This window comes from Scyliorhinus canicula, chromosome 25, assembly GCF_902713615.1.
Source record: "Scyliorhinus canicula chromosome 25, sScyCan1.1, whole genome shotgun sequence".
NCBI classification, from domain to species: Eukaryota; Metazoa; Chordata; class Chondrichthyes; order Carcharhiniformes; family Scyliorhinidae; genus Scyliorhinus; species Scyliorhinus canicula.
The window spans coordinates 944,521-970,728 of record NC_052170.1 but is presented as its reverse complement, the minus strand read 5'-3'; the positions used below and the strand labels follow the sequence as shown (position 1 = coordinate 970,728).

The 26,208-nt window shown below is 47.7% G+C and overlaps 1 protein-coding gene and 1 long non-coding RNA gene across 2 annotated transcripts in view; one reads left to right on the top strand and one right to left on the bottom strand.

Annotated features, from left to right (window-relative positions):
* Positions 1 to 3,677, top strand: part of LOC119957197 — a 33,632-nt gene extending 29,955 nt beyond the window's left edge. Inside the window, exon 2 of the long non-coding RNA XR_005458763.1 lies at positions 3,423 to 3,677. This is a non-coding gene — a long non-coding RNA (uncharacterized LOC119957197). The remainder of the gene's footprint in view (positions 1 to 3,422) is intronic.
* The window catches only part of LOC119957195 (cAMP-specific 3',5'-cyclic phosphodiesterase 4B-like), a 597,446-nt gene that overhangs the window by 463,352 nt on the left and 107,886 nt on the right, over positions 1 to 26,208 (bottom strand). The window contains exon 3 of the mRNA XM_038785008.1: positions 11,485 to 11,739. Within this exon, the coding sequence (XP_038640936.1) occupies positions 11,485 to 11,526 (42 nt within the window). The 5' untranslated portion in view covers positions 11,527 to 11,739. The remainder of the gene's footprint in view (positions 1 to 11,484; positions 11,740 to 26,208) is intronic.

Genomic DNA, 26,208 nt, shown 5'->3' with positions numbered 1-26,208 from the left:
TTGTAGTCTTGGCGAGCGTGCGTGGTTGCGACCGGTCGAGCGTGATGGAAGCAAGTCGTGGCGAGAGTTCCAGATCCTCCTCGGTGACAGAGCCTTCCGTGTAGGCCCAAGATGGCGGCGCCCAGGACCCGCACGTGGGATCGGGGCCCCAAGATGGCGGCGCCCAGGACCCGCACGTGGAGCCGGGGCCCCAAGGTGGCGGCCCCCATGACCCACACGTGGCGTCCGGGGCCCAAGATGGCGGCGCCCGTGGGAACCTCGTGGCGGCTGGGGGCAATGTCAGCGGCGTCTGCGGGCCTGTCAGGGCAGCCGGGAGCGGGGGTAGGGAGGACCGTGGGCCTGTTGCGGGGGCAGGGAGGTTAGTGCGCAATGCTGGGCCCTGGGGGGGCGACCCGTGGTCGCTGCGCGAAACAGCAGCGACCGACTTGGTCTGGCAGACCACAGCGTAGTGGCCCTTCTTCCCGCAGCTCTTACACAGAGCGGAGCCAGCCGGGCAGCGCAGGTGTTTGGAGAGGCCGCAAAAATAGCAGCGGGGCCCCGTTAGCTTGTCGGAGCATCCCGCAGCGCAGGCCTGGGGGGTGGGTCGGGGTCAGCGGAGGACGGAGGTGGCGCGTGCCATGAAGTCCAAGGGGTTGCCGCGCGGCTGGGGGCGTATGCACGGGCGTTCAGGTCGGCGACCTCCAGGGAGGTTGCAAGGGCCCGTGCCTCAGCTAGGCTGAGGGCATTCTTCTCCAGTAATCGTTGGCGGATAGAGGAGGATTGCATGCCGGCAACATAAGCGTCTCTGATTAAAAGTTACATGTACTCAGTCGCAGAAACGTGGGGACAGTCGCAAATTCTCCCTAGAGCCGTGAGGGCCTGGAAAAACTCGTCGAGGGACTCACCAGGGAACTGTAGTCTAGTAGTCAGGAGATGCCGCGCATATACTTCGTTGACCAGCCAGAGAAAGTGTCCTCTCAGGATATCCATGGCCACGTCATAATCATTTTCATCCTCAATCATTGAGTATACCGCCGTGCCCATGCATGAGTGGAGGATGTGGAGTTTCTGCTCCTTGGTGGGCTTGCTGGTGTATGTGTGTGTGAGTGAGTGTTTGAGTGAGTGTGTGAGTGAGTGTGAGTGTGTATGAGTGAGTGAGTGTGTGAGTTTGTGAGTGAGTGTGCACGTGTGAGTGCGTGTGTGTCTGAGTGTGTGTGTGAGTGTGTGTGTGAGTGTGTTTGTGCGTATGTATGTGTGCGTTTGTGTGTGCGTGAGTGAGTGTGTGTGAGTGTATGTGTGTAAGTGTGCGTGTGAGTGTATGTGTGAGTGAGTGTGTGTGAGTGAGTGTGCATGTGTGAGAGAATGTGTGTTTCTGAGTGAGTGTGTGTGTGTGTCAATGTGAGTGTGTGAGTGAGTGAGTGTGTGTGTGCGAGTGAGTATGTGAGTGTGTGTGTGAGTGAGTGTGCGTGTGAGTGAGTTTGGGTGTTAGTGTGTGTGTTTGTATGTGTGAGTGATTGTGTGTGCGCGCGCGTGTGAGTGAATGTGTGAGTGTGTGAGTGTATGTGTGCGTGTGTGTGTGTGTATGTGTTTGTGTGTGAGTGTGTGTGCATATGTGCATGTGAGTGAGTGTATGTGTGCGTGTGTGTGTGTTTGTGAGTGTATGTGTGTTTGTGAGTGTGTGTGTGTAAGTGTATGTGTGCGTGTGTGTGTGAGAGTGTGTGTTTCTGAGTGAGTGTGTGAGTGAATGAGAGTGTGTGTGTGTGTGAGTGGGTGTTTGTGTGTGTGAGTGTGTGTGCGTGAGTGTGCGCATGTGTGTGTGCGTGAGTGTGTGTGCGTGAGTGTGTGTGCGTGAGTGTGTGTGCGTGAGTGTGAGTGTGTGTGTGTGCTGGAAAGGCGGTCCCTATCCCTTTGCCCGGTACCAGCCCCTGGGTGTGGGTCTGCCCGAGCTGCAGATGAAATCCTGGCGGCAGCAGGTTAAGACTCTCAGAGGCCATTAGTTGGCCATTTAAGGGGCTCAACAGACGTAAGGATGGGCTGGCAAATTTCAGAGTGGTTGGGTGGTAAGGTGGGTGAGGGCGTGATTTTATGTGCTTCCCCCCCCATCTTCAAACGCCCCAGTGGAAGCATAATCTCCAGCCTCATGGGCTTGGATCATTAGATGTGGCGTCTGGTTTATTAATCCACTAACTAATGCCATAGTCTTCCCATGGCATAGTCTTCTCAAACCCCTCTATGGGAAAGCAGGAACAGCCTCACTTTATCTGCAAAATTTACACAACGTAAATGCTGCAGCAGTTTTTAAAATAGAAAAATGTAAAAATAGAAAGATTGTGCTAGCTACAGCCTTTACCTAGACGGGAAAGGGGATGGGAACGACAGCATGACTCACGGACCGTTCACTTTAGAAGGGCACTGAGTTAAACATGGACCTTCAGAGAGGAACTGATGTTAAGGATTCTGGACCTGGTGGGAGAAGGAAGCTGTTAGTTAGAAACCCTTAGCCTCAAGGAGCATTCTGCCATTCACACATTCTCCACATCAAGTGGGAAGCACAGGCTCATAGCAGAGTATTTTATCTCCTCCCCAGCCTTTAATCTTGAGGGAAGCATTGTGTTAGCACAAATCCTGTTATTTATAAAGGGCAGGGGGAGGACTTGTTAAAATGTAAATCCTTAGGGAAAATGTTAAAAGTTGACACACAGCAGCCTTAACTTGGAGTCTGTGAAAGGTGTTAAAATCAGCTCTATTCCAAAAAAACAGGAGAGGAAACTCTGCCTGCATTTCTGGCCAGGGAGAAAGTGGGTACAGAAAGGGGCTGTTTCAACAACCAACGAGGGCAGAAGTAACAAAATACACAGATTGGAAAAGGAAATTAAAACAACAGGAATACTAATATAATCATTTTGCATCAGCAACGCTGTTTATAATAATAATCATCATCTTTATTGTCACAAGTAGGCTTACAATGAACTGACTGTGAAAAGCCCCCAGTTGCCACATCCGGTGTCTCTTCAGGTACACGGAGGGAGAATTCAGATTGTCCAATTCACCTAAGAAGCACGTCTTTCGGGACTTGTGGGAGGAAACCGGAGCACCCGGAGGAAACCCACGCAGACACGGGGAGGTGGTGCAGACTCCACACAGACAGTGACCCAAGCCGGGGATCAAACCCGGGTTCCTGGCGCTGTGAAGCAACAGTGCTAACCACTGTGCTACCCATTGGCAAAATGAGGAGTAAAATGATGAAGTTTACAAAGGAAGCAGGACCAGGGCAGAAATTGAAAGCTGAGATGAACGATTTAAAGGGTCCTGGGCTTCCTTCAGTAAACTCCAATCACATGTTTACAATGAGACTATGAAAAGATGCCTGTACCATTATCAATGACTGGTGAGTGCCAGGTTTTATAGTAAGGTGACTTTTTTTTACCCTTTGTGTGCTGCAGATACAGCTGGATTGTATGTGTACTGGGTTTGATACAAGATGCAGCAATCTGTGAGAGGAGCTGGAACAATGCAGTCCCCCTTTCAACAAGCAAACCAGGTTTACTAATCCAGTCAACAGATGGAAACTGCAGAAGGAGCACTTGTAATTCCAGGTCCAGACAAAGCACCACCTGACTGCAGACACATCCTTCACAGAGACAGAATACAAATGGGATTTCCATCGATCCAGAAATAAAGCACCTTATCAAAATTCATAGCCGAGATTTGTCATCTTTTCAAACTTTGATGCTTAGACCTTTTCATTTATTTTGAATTTAGATGAATGATATGGTTTTCTTCACGGATTTATCAGAGCTCAGGATCTCATCCTGTGTAGTTCAGCTTTCCGTTCACCAGAGGGTATCCCAGCCCTGCAGCTTTCACTATTCACGATTCAAAGCTGACTTTCCACAGTCTTTCAACACACCATGCACAATTTGCATTTAGATGCCTCATTTATCAAAAGGAACACACCAGGGATTTTCATCAATAAGGGAAAGACTATCAAATGTAGGGGTGAGGAGTTGCGAACAAAAGTCCCATTTACCGGGGGAAATTTTCAATGGCTCACTGTATTTTATAACCCTGCCCCCACTGTGACCAAGGGCGGGGGGCCCGGGGGAGGGGGGGGGGGGGGGGGGAGATTCCGCCCTGGGTTACCGAGGAGGTTTTGCAGGAGTTCACAAGAGCAGTGTAGTAAGTTCCTACTTTAAGTTGCCTCATTCACTGCCATTCCACTTTAACATTGTGGATGATTCGGGGCCAGTTTACACTTCCACCTCATTTTATGCCAGGGCCAAAACAGCACCATCTGACCCAATCAATGCTATTTTGGAGCGGCCTTTCCCGCTCCTTGGATCTCTCCACTCGCTGACTCTGCCGCGCCCCAATTCTCATAGCTGCTGCTTCCCTTCCTAACCCTCCCACTCATCGCTTCAGCATCACAGTGAAGCAGTCTGGGAACGGTGTCCTCACAGTCAGCATCACAGTGAGCAGTCTGGGAATGGTGTCCTCACAGTCAGCGTCACAGTGAAGCAGTCTGGGAACGGTGTAGCCGCAGTCAGTGTCACAGTGAAGCAGTCTGGGAACGGTGTCCTCACAGTCAGCATCACAGTGAGCAGTCTGGGAATGGTGTCCACACAGTCAGCGTCAAAGTGAAGCAGTCTGGGAACGGTGTCCTGCAGTCAGCCTCACAGTGAGCAGTCTGGGAACGGTGTCCTCACAGTCAGCATCACAGTGAGCAGTCTGGGAATGGTGTCCTCACAGCGTCACAGTGAAGCAGTCTGGGAACGGTGTCCTCACAGTCAGCATCACAGTGAGCAGTCTGGGAATGGTGTCCTCACAGTCAGCGTCACAGTGAAGCAGTCTGGGAACGGTGTCCTGCCGTCAGCATCACAGTGAGCAGTCTGGGAACGGTGTCCTCACAGTCAGTGTCACAGTGAAGCAGTCTGGGAACGGTGTCCTCACAGCGTCACAGTGAAGCAGTCTGGGAACGGTGTCTTCACAGTCAGCGTCACAGTGAAGCAGTCTGGGAACGGTGTCTTCACAGTCAGTGTCACAGTGAAGCAGTCTGGGAACGGTGTCCTCACAGCGTCACAGTGAAGCAGTCTGGGAACGGTGTCTTCACAGTCAGCGTCACAGTGAAGCAGTCTGGGAACGGTGTCCTCACAGTCAGCGTCACAGTGAAGCAGTCTGGGAACAGTGTCCTCGCAGTCAGTGTCACAGTGAAGCAGTCTGGGAACGGTGTCCTCACAGTCAATGTCACAGTGAAGCAGTCTGGGAACGGTGTCTTCACAGTCAGTGTCACAGTGAAGCAGTCTGGGAACGGTGTCTTCACAGTCAGCATCACAGTGAGCAGTCTGGGAACAGTGTCCTCACAGTCAGCGTCACAGTGAAGCAGTCTGGGAACGGTGTCCTCACAGTCAGCATCACAGTGAGCAGTCTGGGAACAGTGTCCTCACAGTCAGCGTCACAGTGAAGCAGTCTGGGAACGGTGTCCTGCCGTCAGCATCACAGTGAAGCAGTCTGGGAATGGTGTCCTCACAGTCAGTGTCACAGTAAAGCAGTCTGGGAATGGTGTCCACACAGTCAGCGTCAAAGTGAAGCAGTCTGGGAACGGTGTCCTCACAGTCAGTGTCACAGTGAAGCAGTCTGGGAACGGTGTCCTCACAGCGTCACAGTGAAGCAGTCTGGGAACGGTGTCCTCACAGTCAGTGTCACAGTGAAGCAGTCTGGGAACAGTGTTCTGCAGTCAGCGTCACAGTGAAGCAGTCTGGGAACGGTGTCCTCGCAGTCAGCGTCACAGTGAAGCAGTCTGGGAACGGTGTCTTCACAGTCAGTGTCACAGTGAAGCAGTCTGGGAACGGTGTCCTCGCAGTCAGCGTCACAGTGAAGCAGTCTGGGAACGGTGTCCTCGCAGTCAGTGTCACAGTGAAGCAGTCTGGGAACGGTGTCCTCGCAGCCAGCCTCACAGTGAAGCAGTCTGGGAACGGTGTCCTCACAGCGTCACAGTGAAGCAGTCTGGGAAGAGTGTCCTGCAGTCAGCGTCACAGTGAAGCAGTCTGGGAACGGTGTTCTCGCAGTCAGCATCACAGTGAAGCAGTCTGGGAACGGTGTTCTCGCAGTCAGCATCACAGTGAAACAGTCTGGGAACGGTGTCCTCGCAGCCAGCCTCACAGTGAAGCAGTCTGGGAAGAGTGTCCTGCAGTCAGCGTCACAGTGAAGCAGTCTGGGAACGGTGTCCTCGCCGTCAGCGTCACAGTGAAGCAGTCTGGGAATGGTGTCCTCACAGTCAGTGTCACAGTAAAGCAGTCTGGGAATGGTGTCCACACAGTCAGCGTCAAAGTGAAGCAGTCTGGGAACGGTGTCCTCGCAGCCTCACAGTGAAGCAGTCTGGGAACGGTGTCTTCACAGTCAGTGTCACAGTGAAGCAGTCTGGGAACGGTGTCTTCACAGTCAGTGTCACAGTGAAGCAGTCTGGGAACGGTGTCCTCACAGCGTCACAGTGAAGCAGTCTGGGAACGGTGTCCTCACAGTCAGCGTCACAGTGAAGCAGTCTGGGAACGGTGTCCTCACAGTCAGCGTCACAGTGAAGCAGTCTGGGAACAGTGTCCTCGCAGTCAGTGTCACAGTGAAGCAGTCTGGGAACGGTGTCCTGCCGTCAGTGTCACAGTGAAGCAGTCTGGGAACGGTGTCTTCACAGTCAGTGTCACAGTGAAGCAGTCTGGGAACGGTGTCTTCACAGTCAGCATCACAGTGAGCAGTCTGGGAACAGTGTCCTCACAGTCAGCGTCACAGTGAAGCAGTCTGGGAACGGTGTCCTCACAGTCAGCATCACAGTGAGCAGTCTGGGAATGGTGTCCACACAGTCAGCGTCAAAGTGAAGCAGTCTGGGAACGGTGTCCTGCCGTCAGCATCACAGTGAAGCAGTCTGGGAATGGTGTCCTCACAGTCAGTGTCACAGTAAAGCAGTCTGGGAATGGTGTCCACACAGTCAGCGTCAAAGTGAAGCAGTCTGGGAACGGTGTCCTCACAGTCAGTGTCACAGTGAAGCAGTCTGGGAACGGTGTCTTCACAGTCAGCGTCACAGTGAGCAGTCTGGGAACGGTGTAGCCGCAGTCAGTGTCACAGTGAAGCAATCTGGGAACGGTGTCCTCACAGTCAGCGTCACAGTGAAGCAGTCTGGGAACGGTGTCCTCGCAGTCAGTGTCACAGTGAAGCAGTCTGGGAACGGTGTCCTCACAGCGTCACAGTGAAGCAGTCTGGGAACAGTGTCCTCACAGTCAGCGTCACAGTGAAGCAGTCTGGGAACGGTGTCCTCACAGTCAGCGTCACAGCGAAGCAGTCTGGGAACGGTGTCCTCACAGCGTCACAGTGAAGCAGTCTGGGAAGAGTGTCCTGCAGTCAGCGTCACAGTGAAGAAGTCTGGGAACGGTGTTCTCACAGGCAGTTTCACAGTGAAGCAGTCTGGGAATGGTGTCCTCGCAGTCAGCATCACAGTGAAGCAGTCTGGGAACGGTGTCCTGCAGTCAGCGTCACAGTGAAGCAGTCTGGGAACGGTGTCCTGCAGTCAGCGTCACAGTGAAGCAGATTGAGAAGAGAGTTCTGCAATGAGAATCGAAGTGAAGAGTATCTTGCAGTCACTCATAACTATTCTAAAAAAGCTTCTTCACACTGCGTCTGCACATGGTGCTGAAGCTACAATGCTACAACTTCCGTCATCTACAAACATGGTAAGGAGCTGTACCTGGTTGATGCCCTTTCTACCCACTACTGATCAAGCAGATCATGACTGGGACATCAATATCATGACTAAAGAGGTGCTCTCCTCTCATAGAATCCAGGAGCTGAAAGATGACCTACAGGCAGATATCACATGCAGACAGCTTCACAATGTTTTCATGAATGTTGGTCCATGTTCTCAAGGGAGCTTACCCACGAGCTCCATACATTCTTTGTCATTAGAGATGAGCTAACCCTGCAAGACTGATACTGTGTGGCCAGCAATCTGTCATAATTTCTCTGCAGAGTTATTATACCCAGCAGTTCCATATATTTGTGAAGCTAAGTGGGAGGGTGAAAGGACTATTGTACTATAATTAACCTTTTCATATTTAATAAATGTTTTTTTTTGTAGATAAAACTAATTAGCGGTCCTGTGACTCTGCTCCTCCATACTTTCTAAACAAAAGTAAATGTTACGATGATTTGAGCCAGAATTGTATTCTGGGATCTTCCCGTCCAGTTCTAACATCAGCTGGGATCATAAAACAATGAAGAGGCGGTTGGTCACACGGCTAGTAAACACCAGGACTGGTTTGATGGGAATGTCCAGGAGACCCAGGAGCTGATCATTAAGCTGCAAGTCAAGGTTTTCTTTTCCTGAAACAGCAACTCAACTAGAGAGTGAGGAAACAGCTCCACACATGGCTGAATTTGCTACCCCAGAGTGCGGTGGATGCTGGGACAGTGAGTGACTTTAAGGAGTTAGATCGATTTTTAATTGGTAATGGGTTGAAGGGTTATGGAGAATGGGCAGGGCGATGGAGTTAAGGCCTGGATGGGATCAGCCATGATCACATTGAGGGTGTTAGGCCCGGGAGGCTAAATTGCCGACTCCTGCTCCTCGGTCATGTGTTCTAGGGAGGAGATGCTCTGGCTGATTTCACAATCCAGCTCTTGGTTTGTAACATTGTAGGTAACAGATGAGGAACATATCAGCCATGATAGAATGGCGGAGCAGACTCGATGGGTCAAATGGCCTAATTCTGCTCCTATAGCTTATGAACTTATAAAATATGAGGTCCAGAAAAAACACGCAATCTAAAGAACAGATGGTGGGTGGATAAAGTACAGGAGATCCTTCAGTTAGCTGATAAACATAATATGCAAGTTTTCTTTAGTGCAGTCAAGACTACTGTTAGGATACCGAACCGGACCCAAGTTATTAGATCCCCAAACAATTCTTCAATTTGTAAAACCGTGAGGAAAGGAAAATACACCCCAGATGTGATGGCTCTGACCAAAAGGTATCTTTTATGTTAAAACAAACTTTAATTTAAACACATTTATCATATTAACACCAAAGAAATAGCTTTAGAATTATCAATTAAACAGTTCTTAAATAAAATAAAAACTTAAACATACTATCTCCCCCGCTACTAATTCTAATTAAGCAGCCCAATACAGTTCAAATGCCATTTATAAATAAAGTTAGCAAATAGGTTACTTGATTAGCTGTGCAGACCTTTGGAGAGAGTTCCTTTCAAGAGAAGATCCAATACACTTCTGCTCAACCTAACAGCGTTTGGCAAAACTGCTGTTCAACTTAAAATCCTATAACAGACTGCAAAACTACAGACAGACTTGGCTTCTTCCATTAATTACATCATCTGTGTCCGACTAACTTCCATGGGAGGCTCAGCTAAGACTAAATACAATCCCTCATCAATTACTTACACTCCAGGGAATCTCCAGCAATCAAAACAGTATTCCATTAGCTCTTTATCTGTAACCAAGTAGGTGGTCAAAATTAATATTTACCTCACCTTTAATGGCTTCTTAATTATAGCTTTAGTTGACATACTGCCAACAGTAGGAAGAAACTGGAGCACCTGGAGGAAACCCACATAGACACGGGGAGAAAGTGCCAACTCCACCCAGACAGTCACCCGAGGTCAGAATCGAATCTGCGTCCCTGGCGCTGTGAGGCAGCAGTGCTAACCACTGTGGCACAATGCTGCAGAGAAGCATTATTGACGTGAATACTCAACCTCATTTCCCTTACCTGGAAGGAGGAAAGCATGCCAGGAGATCTCAGGATCTTCAAGAAAGGTGACATGTCCGGCTGCAGCAACTACAAAGGAATTTCCAAGCTGACAGACACAGGGAAGGTCATAGCAAAAGTCCGCCTTAATCTCCTCTCTGTGCCTGAAGACCTCCTCCCAAAGTTAAATGAGGATTCCACTCACTAAAGGGCACAACAAACTTGATCGTCACTGCACAGCAACTACAAGAGAAATGCAAGGAATAACACCAACCCTTGTACAGGGGTTTCTTTGCCTCACAATGGCCTTTGACACTGTCAACCACAAGGGATTAAGGAGCATCCTCCACTGAACCTCAAATGGCTGTGGTAAGCAGGTATCAGCAAACATGGGCAGCACGGTAGCACAGTGGTTAGCACTGTTGCTTCACAGTGCCAGGGACCCGGGTTTAAGTCCTGGCCTGGGTCACTGTCTGTGAGGAATCTGCACGTTCTCCCCGTGTCTGTGTGGGTTTCCTCTGGGTGCTCCGGTTTCCTCCCACAGTCCAAAGATGTGCGGGTTAGGTGGATTGGCCACACTAAATTGCCCGTAGTGTCCTAAAAAAGTAAGGTTAAGGGGGAGTTCTTGGGTTACGAGTATAGGGTGGATATGTGGGTTTGAGTAGGGTGATCATTGCTCGGCACAACATCGAGGGCCGAAGGGCCTGTTCGTGCTGTACTGTTCTATATGTTCTATACTACTTTGCTCCATCTATTTACAACCTATGTTATTTGTGCATGTTGCTTTTAAAACACAATAGTTAACTTCAAGTCTCCTCCCTTACATTATCTTCCTAATGTAAATTTCAATTCAAGCTGCCCACTGGTATTCCATCTTAGCTCTGCTCATCTCCACTTCAAATTATTTGCTTTCACACCTGACATCCTTTTGATGTTCTCAACCTTGCCGTCGACTGTCTTCAGTTTAATTAAGTTAGTCACACCGATAATCCCACACAAAAGCCTGTCGCACAGTATACCACAGTAATATTGGGAAAATATTTAAAAATTGAATATTTCCTCACAGATGCATTCCCCACCAACTCTTTGGGCGGCAGGGTGGGTAAACCCTACCATCTGAAAAATCGTGCCCCTTGTTTTTGCTCACACATTATGAAGTGACATTTGGATAAGGTGCCAGATGGCTGTCCCCCTCACTGAGGGGAGGCAGCCCACCCAGAAGGAAAAACAGAGTGGTACAGTGCTAGTAAGGCCACTATATTACTGGCAATTCTTAATGGCCTGCCAGTATTACTGGTCCAATAAACAGTGGTACTGACACTTTCCTCTGGAACACCAGTTCAGAATTGTGCTCATTCACCCGTTTAAAACAGGGTCTCGCTGGTACCAGTATTACTGCAACTTCCTTCTGGGCAGGGAACCGTCGTCCCCGGTTAGAGACAGTCTGAAGGACTGTCACCCCCAATGACAGGCAGCCAGGAGAGCTGTCACCTCCGGTTACAGGGAGATGGCCGGGGAGTTGTTCCCAGTGAAAGGCAGTCCAAGAAGGTCCCATTGTCTCATGGAAGGCAGTCCAGAGAGCCGTCCAATGAGGGACAGTCAGCTGAGGATTGACTGTCAGAGAAGTGAGCTTCAGAGGGGGAATGAAGATTACTGTGCCGAAGAAGCGCTTTTAATGTTTAACGTGAAAGCACAGCGCAGGATGGAATGTCTCCTTGCTGGAATACATTACATTCTTCAGAAATAGTAGTACTTACCTCTTCTGCATTCACAGCCAGGACACTCCGACTTTTTTTCATTGTGAGTGAGGCTGGTCCAGTCCAGTGACAAGGAGAATGTCTAAACCTCAGCCGGTTCTTTGTGAAAACAATCTGCTGGTCACTTCATCGGGAGTTGCCAGTCCTCGACTCCACTACATAAAGTCTGTGTTGCCTGGCTGCAGCGAGTACTTCTGCCAATTATTGCCAAGTTTTCAGCACCGGGTATGAAATGTTAGAAGTTTCTGTCACCTCCTGAAAATAAAAAAACAAAGGGAATATTATGTGTTTATGTGTAACTGCGTATGCACAAAATTGCTGAGAAATTAAAGCTTTTGTGGGCACCCAGGGAGATTTCCTTTCTGTTCCATATGTTATGTAACTGTAAACCTGTTCCTTACAAATGGCTATATCAATTTGTGTCCGTCCCTTCCAACAATCACCCAATCTCTGACCTTCCTTTCTTCCTTAAGATCTTTGAACTTGAATTGCCACCCTCTCTCACCACTCCATTCAGATCTCCTAATTCTGGATTTCTTCCTGTATACTGCATCAAGACAGGTTACTCAGACTCACCATCAATATCCTCTGTAACTAGAATGAGATCTCTCTGTAGGATGTGACACGGTGAATTATATCATTCCCCTCTGCTGCATCTCCCTTGCAGTCCACCTCAGTGTCCTTGTGAGGTTCCTTTCATGCTGTTTCCAACACAGCTAGAACTCTTTCAACTTCTCTTGCCGCTCCGAATGGTCATCTCCCACAGTCTCCTAAGGTCAATCCTTTATTGCCCTTAAATGTTGTCCTTCAGTGGCATCATATTGTGTGCAATTCTGGGTCCCATAATTTAGGAAGGATGCCAAGGCTTTGAAGCGAGGTTTATCCTAGACACTGGGGACTAGAGACTTCAGGGAAAATGAAGAGCACTTTTTTTGACACACAGTGTTAAGGTTTGAAATGCATGACCTGAAAGGGTGATGGAAACTGGTTCCCTAGCAGCTTTTAGAAAGTAAGTGGGCATATACATGAAGAGCACTAATATATAGAATCCATAGAACCCCTGTGGTGTAGAAGGAGGCCATTCAGCCCATCGGGGCTGCACTAACCCTCTGAAAAAGTACCCCACCAAGGCTCACTCCCATTCCCTATCCCTGTAACCTCATCTAGCCTGCACATCTTTGGACACTAAGGGGCAATTTAGCCAGGTCAATCCACCTAGTGGGAGAACTGGAGTTTTGGGACTAAAGTGGACAGTTTCTTCAAAGAGTGGGCCAAATGGCCTCTTTCTATAAGATGCCAATTATAGATACAGAGTCAACCTCCAAGTGTACACTGATGACACCCACATATTCCCTTGAATATACAGCTATCTCTCTGCCTGTCTGACATTAAGCTGTGGATAAGCCACAATTCCAACAAGTAACTATCAAGAAGACCAAAGTCATTGGGCGGGATTCTCCATTTCAGCGGCAAAGTTCCGGCTCAAACAGTGAATTTGGGGCGTTTTGCGACCCGGAAATCAGGGCTAAACCGTCACCGATTCCTGTGAGAGGCTTGCAGGGTGAATATTCTGGCTCCCGCGCCGAAAATGGGCGGAGAATGGTCGGGTCCCTGGCCACACGCGCACGGCAATGACCTGCAGTGGTCATGCCGTACAACATGGCGCCGGCCGTCCGCAGACACGACCAGCCATCCGCGACCCAACAGGCCACCCTCTAGCCACCCCCCTACCAGTACCCCCAGCCCTCGCAGAAGCACCCCCGGCCAGTGACACAGATCCTGACTGAGTGTGGCGGCGCTGGGCACAGTCCGCAGCCCCCATGCCGGGTACCCGACCGCTGAGACCGCACGTGTCCCGCACGGTAGGGAACGCGGCCCATCGGGGGCGGAGCATCATGGGAGGGCCTTCCAATGATGCACCAATGCTGTTGCAACACCGTGCAATGCGATTACGCCATTTCGGAGGGGGTGGAAGATGGCTGACCACCGTCAAACCGGCACCGGCCCCAATTTGGGCGTCAGAGTCCATTCTCTGCCCAATCGCCGATTACGATATCGGTGTTGGGCAATGGGGAATCCTGACCATTTTTCACCCTTGCTGGGAGTTTTGTGTTATTCCTACTCTCCTCCTCTACTGACTGCTCTCCTCTTGCTCCACAAGTGTGCTCTACATCATATACACTAGCACATGGACTGCAGCAGTCCAAGAAGACAGCCCATCAATTGAAGAGCAACTTGAGATGGGCAGTAAATAAAATGCTGGCCTAGCCTGCGATGGACCCATACCGTGAAATAATCTTTAAAACTAAAATCTCTTATCCGTACCTCTATCCACACGTATCTCCACATGGAATTTTTTTCATTACCCCAACTGTCAACTTTCATCTCCATGAATTCCAAATCCTTGAGGAGTCCACACAAAAGTACTCGCTGGAAAACCACGGATTAAAAGAAAAAGGAAATACTTGAAATCCACAGATCTTCAGAACTTGTATCAGAAAGGATGGGTTGAGAGATCGTTTACAGAATTCACACTGAGGACAGGATTTTCCAGCCCTTCACTCCCGGCAGAATATTACGATCCCACTGAGCTTTTTTAAATTGTTGCACTGAATTAGTCACCAAAGGAGGGGAATTGCTCAATGAAAAATTATTAACAAATGATTTCTTGTGTTCATACAAAATTCTTTTGCCTGTTAATAACACTGCCATTAACGTAAAATTTTCAACCAAACTGTTAGCATGTTAGTTCCAAAGAAATTTCACCCGTGATTTACAGCAACAGAGTCAATTGATTAGTACATCACCATGATACATAAATAAACTTACAAGTAAAAAGATGGTCTTGCCTCCTAATTGTCTTCTTAAATACCACAGAATAGAATCAAAGAATTTACAGTGCAGAAGGAGGCCATTCAGCCCATCGTTTCTGCACCGGCCCTTGGAAAGAGCAGCCTACTTAAGCCCACACCTCCACCCTATCCCCATAAACCAGTAACCCCACCTAATCTAAGAACAATTTAGCATGGCCAATCCACCTAACCTGCAAACTTTGGATTGTGGGAGGAAACCGGAGCACCCGGAGGAAACCCACGCAGGCACAGGAAGATCGTGAAAACTCCGCACAGACAATGACCCAAGCCGGGAATCAAACCTGGGACCCTGGAGCTGTGAAGCAACAGCACTAACCAATGTGCTACTCATGTATCTTTGCTCCCACCCCATCTGTGTGTCATCTACCATTCTGCAGCTTAACCAGCTGGAAATACTGAGCACTGAAACCATTGTGTGTCTACATTTTACAACATTAACAATGTATTGAACTTAGCATCATAGGGAACAGGAGGCAAGAGGTCCTATTTAGAAAGTGTGGGAAGAAACTGTACCCTGGGGACAGACTCCACCTGAACTAGGCTGGGATCAGGGTCCCAGGGTGATATACAGGGTGATCAGGAGAACTTTACATTAGTAAATGCTGGGAGGAGGAATCAGGAGGAGAAAAAAAAAGTACAAATAAGAATTTGAAAACAAACAAAAAGAAACAGAGTGGTGTTCATAGTTGTGCATCAGGCACAAAGTAAATGTCGCCCCCAGTCCAGGAGGACCATAGGCTGCTCTCCTTTGAGAGATGGCTGACAGCCATTTAACCTGAGGGTCACAATATCTCAGACGAGGGGCATGTTTGAGAAGAAGGGGGTCTTCATGAAGAACCTCAGCCAGTATGGGGATTTAACCCAGGCTGTTGGCATCACTGTACATCAGGAAGCAGCCATCCAGCCAACTGAGCTAACCGAGGCACACAGCCAGAAGCAAAACTATAATAATAATCTTTTATTGTCACAAGTATGAAGTTACTGTGAAAAGCCCCTCGTCGCCACATGCCGGCGCCTGTTCAGGTACACAGAGGGCGAATTCAGAATTGGTTTCAGAAAGAAACAGAGGAATGGCAGCAAAGGGATGGTGAACTAGATTCATATTAGATATAGGAAGAGAAGTGAGGAAAATAAAGATTGGATCAAGAGAGAGAAAAACATAGAACATAGAACAGAACAGCACAGAACAGGTCCTTCGGCCCTCGATGTTGTGCCGAGCATTGTCCGAAAACCAAGATCAAACTATCCCACTCCCTGTCATTCTGGTGTCCTCCATGTGCCTATCCAATAACCGCTTGAAAGTTCCGACTCCACTATCACAGCAGGCAGTCCATTCCACACCCTAACCACTCTCTGAGTAAAGAACCTACCTCGGATATCCCTCCTATATCTCCCACCTGAATCTTATAGTTATGCCCCCTTGTAACAGCTACATCCACCCGAGGAAATAGTCTCTGAACGTCCACTCTATCTATCCCCCTCATCATCTTATAAACCTCTATTAAGTCACCTCTCATCTTCCTCCGCTTCAAAGAGAAAAGCCCTAGCTCCCTCAACCTTTCCTCTTAAGACCTATCCTGCAAACCAGGCAGCATCCTAGTAAATCTCCTTTGCGCCCATTCCAATGCTTCCACATCCTTCCTATAGTGAGGTGACCAGAACTGCACACAATACTCCAAATGTGGTCTCACCAGGGTCATGTACAGTTGCAGTATAAACCCGTGGCTCTTAAACTCAAGCCCCCTGTTAATAAACGCTAACGCACTATAGGCCTTCTTCACGGCTATCAATGTCTCTTTGCAGCCTACAACAGCCCTCCACCTCATCCACTACTCCACCAATCGTGGTGTCATCAGCAAATTTACTGACCCACCCTTCAGCCCCCTCCTCCAAGTCATCGATAAAAATCACAAATAGCAGAGGACCCAGCGCTGATCTCTGTTGTACACCGCCGGTAACTGGTCTCCAGTCTGAAAATTTTCCATCCACCACCACCCTCTGTCTTCTATGTGATAGCCAGTTACTTATCCAATTGGCCAAATTTCCCTCTATCCCACACCTCCTTACTTTCTTCATAAGCCGACCATGGGGAACCTTATCAAATGCCTTACTAAAATCCATGTATACGACATCAACTGCTCTACCTTCATCTACACACTTAGTTACCTCCTCAAAGAATTCAATCAAATTTGTGAGGCAAGACTTACCCTTCATGAATCCGTGTTGACTATCCCAGATTAAGCTGCATCTTTCCAAATGGTCATAAATCCTATCCTATCCTTCGGGACCTTTTCCATTAACTTACCGACCACCCCATTAATTTACCGGCAACCAAAGGAAATGTAAGGAAAAAAATTTTTTTTTAACCCGCACTGCTGGTCTTGTTTTGCATCAGAAAACAGCTGTCTAGCCCACTGAGCTAAACCAGCCCTATTCTCCTAACATAAAAGACGCAAGGTAACGTAATCAGGAAAGAGATGTAAGAAACATGATTAAAACTTTAGAATAGAAACACAGGTTAGGTTATATGGCCAAATAAGAACTGTTTATACCAATAACCGGAGTGTAAGAAACAAACAGAATGAAATGCAGATGCGAATTAAAATTGAAAAATATGACAGTGTAGCTATTACTGAAGCACAGTGCAGGACAGTCAGGACAGAGAAATAAACATATCAGGGTATAAAATCTACAAGAAAGATAATGAAAATGGAAGAGGGAGAGGAATAGCCTTAGTGAATTAAATCATTTGAACGATGAGATGATACAACACGAGGTAAGCAGGCAGTAGATACCCGATGGGAAGAATGAAGAAATAGTTAAGGATTGATGATTGCAGTGAGAGTGGTGTATAAGCATCCCGACAGCAGCCATCAAGTACTAGATTGTGTTGATGCCCAGATTAGATAAGCATGTACCAAAGGTAAAGTCGTTTTGGTGGGAAATTGAACTTTGAGATAAGCAGACAAGCAGCAATCAGAAAGTACAGTAGTCGAATATCCTTTATCTGTAATCCCAAAACTGAACATGGCAAACAAAATGTAAATGTTTTGGAATGGACTCTAACGTAAACCAACACAAAGTTCTCGCGCGGGAAGTCTGTGACCGGAGTTGACATGAACCTTGCTGATTGTACTCGACCTTGAGCGTGGGAAGTCTGTGATCAAGTCGATATGAACCTTGCTGACTGTACTCAACCTAGAGCGTGGGAAGTCTGTGATCAAGTCGATATGAACCTTGCTGACTCTACTCGACCTTAAGTCCGGGATGTCTGTGACCTGGGTCCACAGACTTGCTGACTGTACTCGACCTTGAGTGTGGTACGGCTGTGACCCGAGTTCACAGAACATGCTGACTGTACTCGACCTTGAGTGTGGTACGGCTGTGACCCGAGTTCACAGAACATGCTGACTGTACTCGACCTTGAGCGTGGGAAGTCTGTGATCAAGTCGATATGAACCTTGCTGATTGTACTCGACCTTGAGTGTGGGAAGTCTGTGATCAAGTCGATATGAACCTTGCTGACTGTACTCGATCTTGAGTGTTGTGCGTCTGTGACCTGAGTCGACATGAACCTTGCTGACTGTACTCGACCTTGAGCGTGGGAAGTCTGTGGCCCTCCACAGACTGTGGGGGTGCTGGACTGAGTCCGCAGCCGCCACGTCGAGTTCCCGACAGATGAGACCACACGTATTCCACGCCGTCGGGAACCCGGCCGGTCGGCAGCGGAGCATCCGGGGTGGGCCTCAGGAAATGTCCTGAGGCCGACGAAACGGCACGCGGCGTACTCAGAGAATACGCTGCTTTGGAGGGGGTGGAGCATCGCGAAAGCGGCGCCGCCCCTGATTTGGTCGTGATCAGGGATTCTCTGGCGAAATGCAATTTTGCCGTCGCCGACCAAAGAATCCAGCCCTAGAGGTTTACCACCGTCTATTGTTAGAATTACAGACCTATTAATATATAAACAATCAAGCTTGTTCTATAATCTTTATGAAATATTCAGAAATGTATTGAATTTTATTCAAGAGTGTGTTAGTGAACATGCCCGATTTCACAGTAATTTCATTGCAGTGTTGATGTAAGCCTACTTGTGACATTAATAAAGATTATTATTTCAATCTTGCAGCCCACAGAGCTAAAGGAGGTCCCTCGTGCGGCTCACTCACGAGCCTCGGTTGCCCATCCCTGCTTCACATCCGCCCACTTAGATTCCATTTACAGTCAATAAATACATTTACTACCTGGGAAATACAAGTAAATGGCCGAATCATATTGGAGCTAGCTTTTGATTTTTGCAAAGGTTCCAGTGTCCCGCGTGGAGCCCAATGAAATGCTGAAGGGGTTGGATCATGTCCAGAGGAGGTGATGAGTCGGTGACTGGAACACAAATTTGTGAATCATTACTTGAATTTATTGTGTTTGTTTGTTATAAATATTACATCAATGCAATCATTCTGTCCAGGGGACGAGACGTCAAGGAAGACTGCATCCATTCAGGATGGCCCCAAGTAAACAGAGCTCTAGTTAACATTCACAACCATGACTGGCAGAGGAAGATGAATGCGTTGGAGTCTTATATTGGCTGTCTTCGAGGGAGCGCAGCAGAGAATTTCATTGATTCAAGAGAGGAAATGAACAACAGGACAATTTCTACACTGCCTTAAGTGATGTAACTATAGCAACTGCAGTGCTAAAAAAACTATGGAAGGAGAAAAGAATCCCCAGAGAATGGCACAGAGCAAAGGCAGTCTCCTCGCTGTTTGTTGGACAGAAGCCTGACAGGAACTAAAACGGATACTAAAAGTGCTAAAAAAAAACATTCACTTCATTCCTCTTGGACTACGGGGCTGGATTCTCCGATTTGCAGACTAAGTGCTGACGCCGGCGTGGGAACGGTGGCGTTTTATGCCCGAAAAAATGGCGCATAAGCTGTACTGATCCTCCGTCTGATGGGGGGCTGGCAGGCACGCAGCCGAAGCCCCTGGCTTTACCTGCGGATACGGCTGGAGAATTGCCGAGTCCGTAGTCGCGCATGCGCAAGCTGGCGGCCTACAGCGGCCACGCTGTGCAACATGGCGCCGGCCGCGCGTGGACCCGGCCTACCAAGACCTGCCCTCCCCTGTAATCACGCCTGGAACACCCCCCACCAGTGCCCCCAACTGTCGCCAAAGCCCCCACTGCCTGCGGAACACCCTCCCACCCCCACCGAATGTGGCGCCGCTGGACTTAGTCCAACAACTGAATATTTTATAACTGTGGCAACAATTTAGAAACTATCCCAAGACGCTTCATGGGTGGAGCAAAAACCAGTGCATTCCATGTAGCATGGCTCTGCAGGGAGTTCAACATCACCAGATTTGCTCTCCCAGTGTGTGCTTACAGGGTGACCAAATGTTTGGCAACATCAGGATGTGATGACATTGCTTTAATCAAGGTCAACAACAAGAAGAGCAGCGTTGCAAAAAGTTCAATTATTTTATGAACATGAAATGCTCCTCCAGCTACTCAATAGATTTAACGCGAGCCTTCAGGGGCTGTTTAGCACAGGGCTAAATCGCTGGCTTTGAAAGCAGACCAACAGCACGGTTCAATTCCCGTAACAGCCTCCCCGAACAGGCGCCGGAATGTGGCGACTAGGGGCTTTTCACAGTAACTTCATTTGAAGCCTACTTGTGACAATAAGCAATTTTCATTTCAATTTTTCATTTCATATCACCAAAGCTTTCAGCTGGATCTGAACATTTCTGAAAGCTACACTCAAACTAAAATCTGCTTTAAAATAGAAGGCTATTTCTCTCCCTGTGCTTGTTATAGATTAGTTGTGAATTATTAAATATTCCAATTTACATCAGCAGCTATCCTAATCCATGATCCTGCACTTGGCTCACTCCTATCCCATTCCAAACCCTTCTGGGCTAAACTGTCCCCTCCCCACCCTGCACCTACTCTCCTATCCCATTTAAGAATGTGTCTGTCTCAGTTCTGTTCTATTCCTATACCAGCTCCCACCCCAATCATGTCACATCCCAATTCTGGTTTTACACTCGGTGAAAGCAGGAATCTTTGACATCACAGTCTAAACAGAGACCTCTCGCTATGAGCTTCCAATGCTCCAACCTCGAGGTCCTAGCTGAAGCTCAGAATTAAACTTTGTGTCATTGAATTTTGCATCCTTTCACATCTCCAAGTTTTGTAATTATTTATTTTGATTTGTAACTTTGAGCACGATTTGCAGTCCATTGATATGTTGATGGTTTCGGATAATACGCTTATTACATCAATAAACCACAGGATGCTGCCCATTTTGATTTGAACAATCTGTTGGGGTAGGCATGGGGCCTACTTAACTGCAGCCGAGCCAGGCCAGCAGGCTGATAGATTTCTTCCAAGGTGGATTTGAGCTTCAACAGCACCTGTTCAGCCTGAAGTGTTAACAAAAAAGCAGCCTGTGTGTGACAAGGAGATTAACACATCCATTTCTCAACATTATTAATTTCTCATTTCCTTACTCCAGTTTTCTCCTCACCGTTTCTAAAGTGTTATGGGGTAGGCGCTCTCTGAAACTCCACCCGAGTATTAGAGGGTATCAGGCACCTTTAGAAAGTACATTCAGAATTTTAAGGGCTATTTTTTTTTATGAGTCCAAGAATATTGGCAAGCTACTTGACCATGGGAGTTAATAAATAAGCCTGATCCTGTCCATATCAAACAAAACCTCCAGCAGATAATATAGAGGATATCTATCAGGAAGTCATCCCAGTCTCGGAGGACTAGAAAAATGCCCATCATCAAGAGGGGCTCATAGCACCACTACTGACCGACCGACCGGCCGGGTCCTAAAGGACATAGCTGTTAGACTGGGTCTGGGCAGGTGGTGAGGAGAAGCATACTTCACCTCATCCTCACTAACCTGCCTGTCGCAGATGTATTTGTCCCTGGCGTGACATTGTCAGTAAGAGTGACCACTGCACTGTCCTTGTGGAGATGACCTACCCTCTTCACGTTAAGAGTACCCTTCATGCTCTCGTGTGGCACTATCACCATGCTAAATGAGATAGATTTCAAACACATTCAAAGTTACATTCGCACCACACAAGTGCCAGACAATGACCATCCCCTACAAGAGAAGATCTAACCACTGCCCCTTGACATTCAATGGCGCTACCATCGCTGAATCCCCACAATCAACATCCTGGAGGTTACCATTGATCAGACACTGAACTGGACTAGCCACATTAGTACTATGGGCAGGTTAAAGGCGAGGAATCCTCTGCGAGTAACTCACCTCCCGAATCCCCAAAGTCTGTCCACCATCTACATAGTAAACTCAATGTGACTAAGGGGAAGAGTAGACGGGGAAGAGATGATGAACGCAAAGGGACAGGTGGTCTGAGGTGCATTTGTTTTAATGCGAGAAGTGTAGCAGGTAAGGCAGATGAACTTAGGGCTTGGATTAGTACCTGGGAATATGATGTTATTGATATTACTGAGACTTGGTTGAGGGAAGGGCAGGACAGGAAACTGAATATCCCAGGGTATAGATGCTTCAGGAGGGATAGAGAGGGAGGTAAAAGGGGTGGAGTAGTTGCATTACTGGTCAGAGATGATATCACAGCTGTGATTAAGGAGGGCACTATGGAGGATTCGAGCACTGGAGCTAAGAAATAGGAAGGGTGCAGTAACATTGTTGGGACTTTACTACAGGCCTCCCAAAAGCGAGCATGAAGTAGAGGTACAAATATGCAGACAGATTATAGAAAAATGTAGGAGCAATAGGGTGGTTGCGATGGGAGATTTTAACTTCCCCAACATTAAGTGGGATTCGTGTAGTGTTGGAGGCGTAGATGGAGCAGAGTTTGTAAGGAGCATCCAGGAGAGTTTTTTAGAGCAGTATGTAAATAGTCCAACTCGGGAAGGGGCCATACTGGACCTGGTATTGGGGAATGATCCCGGCCAGGTGGTTGAAGTTTCAGTCGGTGATTACTTTGGGAATAGTGATCACAATTCCGTAAGTTTTAGAATACTCATGGACAAGGACGAGAGTGGTCCTAAAGGAAGAGTGCTAAATTGGGGAAAGGCAGAGTATAACAAAATTCGGCAGGAGCTAGGGAATGTGGATTGGGAGCAGCTGTTTAAGGTAAATCCACATTTGAAATGTGGGAGTCTTTTAAGGAAAGGTTGATTAGAGTGCAGGACAGACATGTCCCTGTGAAAATGAGGGATAGAAATGGCAAGATTAGGGAACCATGGATGACTGGTGGAATTGTGAGACTAGCTAAGATGAAAAGGGAAGCATACATAAGATCAAGGCAACTCAAAACTGATGAAGCTTTGGAGTAATATCAGGAAAGTAGGACGAATCTCAAACGCGCAGTAAAGAGGGCTAAAAGAGGTCATGAAATATCTTTGGCTAACAGGGTTAAGAAAAATCCCAAAGCCTTTTATTCGTATATAAGGAGCAAGAGGGTAACTAGAGAGAGGATTGGCCCACTCAAAGACAAAAGAGGGAATTTATGCGTGGAGTCAGAGGAAATGGGTGAGATTCATAATGAGTACTTTGCATCGGTATTCACCAAGGAGAGGGACAGGACGGATGTTGAGGCTAGGGATGGATGTTTAAATACTCACGGTCAAGTTGTCATACGGAAGGGGGAAGTTTTGGGTATTCTAAAAGACATTAAGGTGGACAAGTCCCCAGGACCGAATGGGATCTATCCCAGGTTACTAAGGGAAGCGAGGGTCGAAATAGCTGGGGCCTTAACAGATATCTTTGCAGCATCCTTGAGCACGGGTGAGGTCCCGGAGGACTTAGAATTGCTAATGTTGTCCCTTTGTTTAAGAAGGGTAGCAGGGATAATCCAGGGAATTATAGACCTGTGAGCTTGACGTCAGTGGTAGGCAAACTGTTGGAGAAGATACTGAGGGATCTATTCACATCTGGAAGAAAATAGACTTATCAGTGATAGGCAGCATGGTTTAGTGCAAGGAAGGTCATGTCTTACAAACCTAATAGAATTCTTTGAGGAAGTGACAAAGTTAATTGATGAGGGAAGGGCTGTAGATGTCGTATACATGGACTTTAATAAGGCGTTTGATAAAGTTTCCCAAGGCAGGTTGATGGAAAAAGTGAAGTCATATGGGGTTCAGGGTGTACTAGCTAGATGCATAAAGAACTGGCTGGGCAACAGGAGACAGAGAGTAGTGGTCGAAGGGAGTGTCTCAAAATGGAGAAGGGTGACTAGTGGTGTTCCACAGGGATCCGTGCTCGGACCACTGTTGTTTGTGATATACATAAATGACCTGGAGGAAGGTATAGGTGGTCTGATAAGCAAGGTCTGATCAGCAAGTTTGCAGATGATACTAAGATTGGTGGAGTTGCAGATAGCGAGGAGGACTGTCAGAGAATACAGCAAAATATAGATAGATTGGAGAGTTGGGCAGAGAAATGGCAGATGGAGTTCAATCCAGGCAAATGCGAGGTGATGCATTTTGGAAGATCTAATTCAAGAGTGGACTATGTGGTCAATGGAAGAGTCCTGGGGAAAATTGATGTACAGAGAGATCTGGGAGTTCAGGTCCATTGTACCCTGAAGGTGGCAACGCAGGTCGATAGAGTGGTCAAGAAGGGATACAGCATGCTTGCCTTCATCGGACGGGGTATTGAGTACAAAAGTCGGCAGGTCATGTTACAGTTGTATAGGACTTTGGTTAGGTCACATTTGGAATACTGTGTGCAGTTCTGGCCGCCACATTACCAGAAGGATGTGGATGCTTTAGAGAGGGTGCAGAGGAGGTTCACCAGGATGTTGCCTGGTATGGAGGGTACTAGCTATGGAGAAAGGTTGAGTAGATTAGGATTGTTTTCGTTGGAAGACGGAGGTTGAGGGGGGACCTGATTGAGGTCTACAAAATTATGAGAGGTATGGACAAGCTTTTTCCAAGATTGGGGGTGCCAATTACAAGGAGTCACGATTTCAAGGTGAGAGGGGGAAAGTTTAAGGGAGATGTGCGTGGAAAGTTTTTTACGCAGAGGGTGGTGGGTGCCTGGAACGCTTTGCCAGCGGAAGTGGTAGAGGCAGGCACGATAGCATCATTTAAGATGCATCATTCTAGACAGATATATGAACGGGTGGGGAACAGAGGGAAGTAGACCTTGGAAAATAGGAGACAGGTTTAGATAAAGGATCTGGATCGGTGCAGGCTGGGAGGGCCGAAGGGCCTAATCCTGTGCTGTAATTTTCTTTAAGAAGTCTTACAACACCAGGTTAAAGTCCAATAGGTAGGGCAGCATGGTGGCCTAGTGGTTAGCACAACCGCCTCACGGCGCTGAGGTCCCAGGTTCGATCCCGGCTCTGGGTCACTGTCCGTGTGGAGTTTGCACATTCTCCCCGTGTCTGCGTGGGTTTCGTCCCCACAACCCAAAAATGTGCAGAGTAGGTGGATTGGCCACGCTAAATTGCCCCTTAATAGAAAAAATAATTGGGTAATCTAAATTTTTTTTTAAAAGTCCAACAGGTTTGTTTCAAACACGAGCTTTCGGAGCACAGCTCCTTCCTCAGGTGAATGGAGAGGTATGTTCCAGAAACATTTATATAGACAAAGTCAGAGATGCTGGACAATGCTTGGAATGCGAGCATTTGCAGGTAATCAAATCATTCCTGTTGGGCTTTAACCTGGTGTTGTAAGACTTCTTACTGTGCTCACCCCAGTCCAACGCTGGCATCTCCACATCGTAATTTTCTTTGTTCTTTCTTATCTACAAGGCACAAGTCAGGAATGTAATGGAATACTCTCCACTTGTTTAGGATGAGTGCAGCTCCAACAACACTCAAGAAGCTCAACACCATCCAGCCCTGCTTGATTGCTCCCCCTTCCACAAACATTCAAACCCCCCAGCGTCGACAAATAGTGACAACTGTCTGTATCTACAAGATACACTGCGGCAACTCACCAAGGTTCCTTAAGACAGCACCTTCCAAACCCACGACCATTACCATCTAGAAGGACAAGGGCAGCAGATACCTGGGAACCCCACCACCTGGAGGTTCCCCTCCAAGTCACTCACCACCCTGGCTGGGAAATATATCTTCACTGTCGCTGGGTCAAAATCCTGGAACCCCCTTGCCAGCAGCACAGTGGGTGTACCTACACTTCAGAGACTGCAGCGGTTCAAGAAGGCAACTCACCACCACTTCAGAAGGTGCGTGGTAGCAGTGGTTAGCACTGTTGTTTCACAGCGCCAGTGTCCCAGCTTCAATTCCCGGCTTGGATCACTGTCTGTGCGGAGTCTGCACATTCTCCCAGTGTCTGCGTAGGTTTTTTCCGGGTACTCCGATTTCCTCCCACAAATCCTGAAAGACATGCTGTTAGGTGAATTAGACATTCAGAATTCTCCCTCTGTGTACCCGAACAGGTGCCGGAAAGTGGCGACTAGGGGATTTTCACAGTAACCACATTGCAGTGTTAATGCAAACCGACTTGTGACAATAATAAAGATTATTATTCAGGGCAACTATAAATGGGCAATAATGCTGGCCTAACCAGCGACGCCCACATCCCGTAAATTAATTTTAAAAAGACTAAAGTTAAAGATCCAGAAATGCCATCTGCTAAGATTTCACATCAGGCATTGCCTTACTTTAAGGTATTAACACCTGCATTAAAACAATAAGAAGTCATACAACACCAGGTTAAAGTCCAACAGGTTTGTTTCAAATCACTAGCTTTCGGAGCTCTGAAAGCTAGTGATTTGAAACAAACCTGTTGGACTTTAAGCTGGTGTTGTAAGACTTCTTACTGTGCTCACCCCAGTCCAACGCTGGCATCTCCACATCATGCATTAAAACAGTAA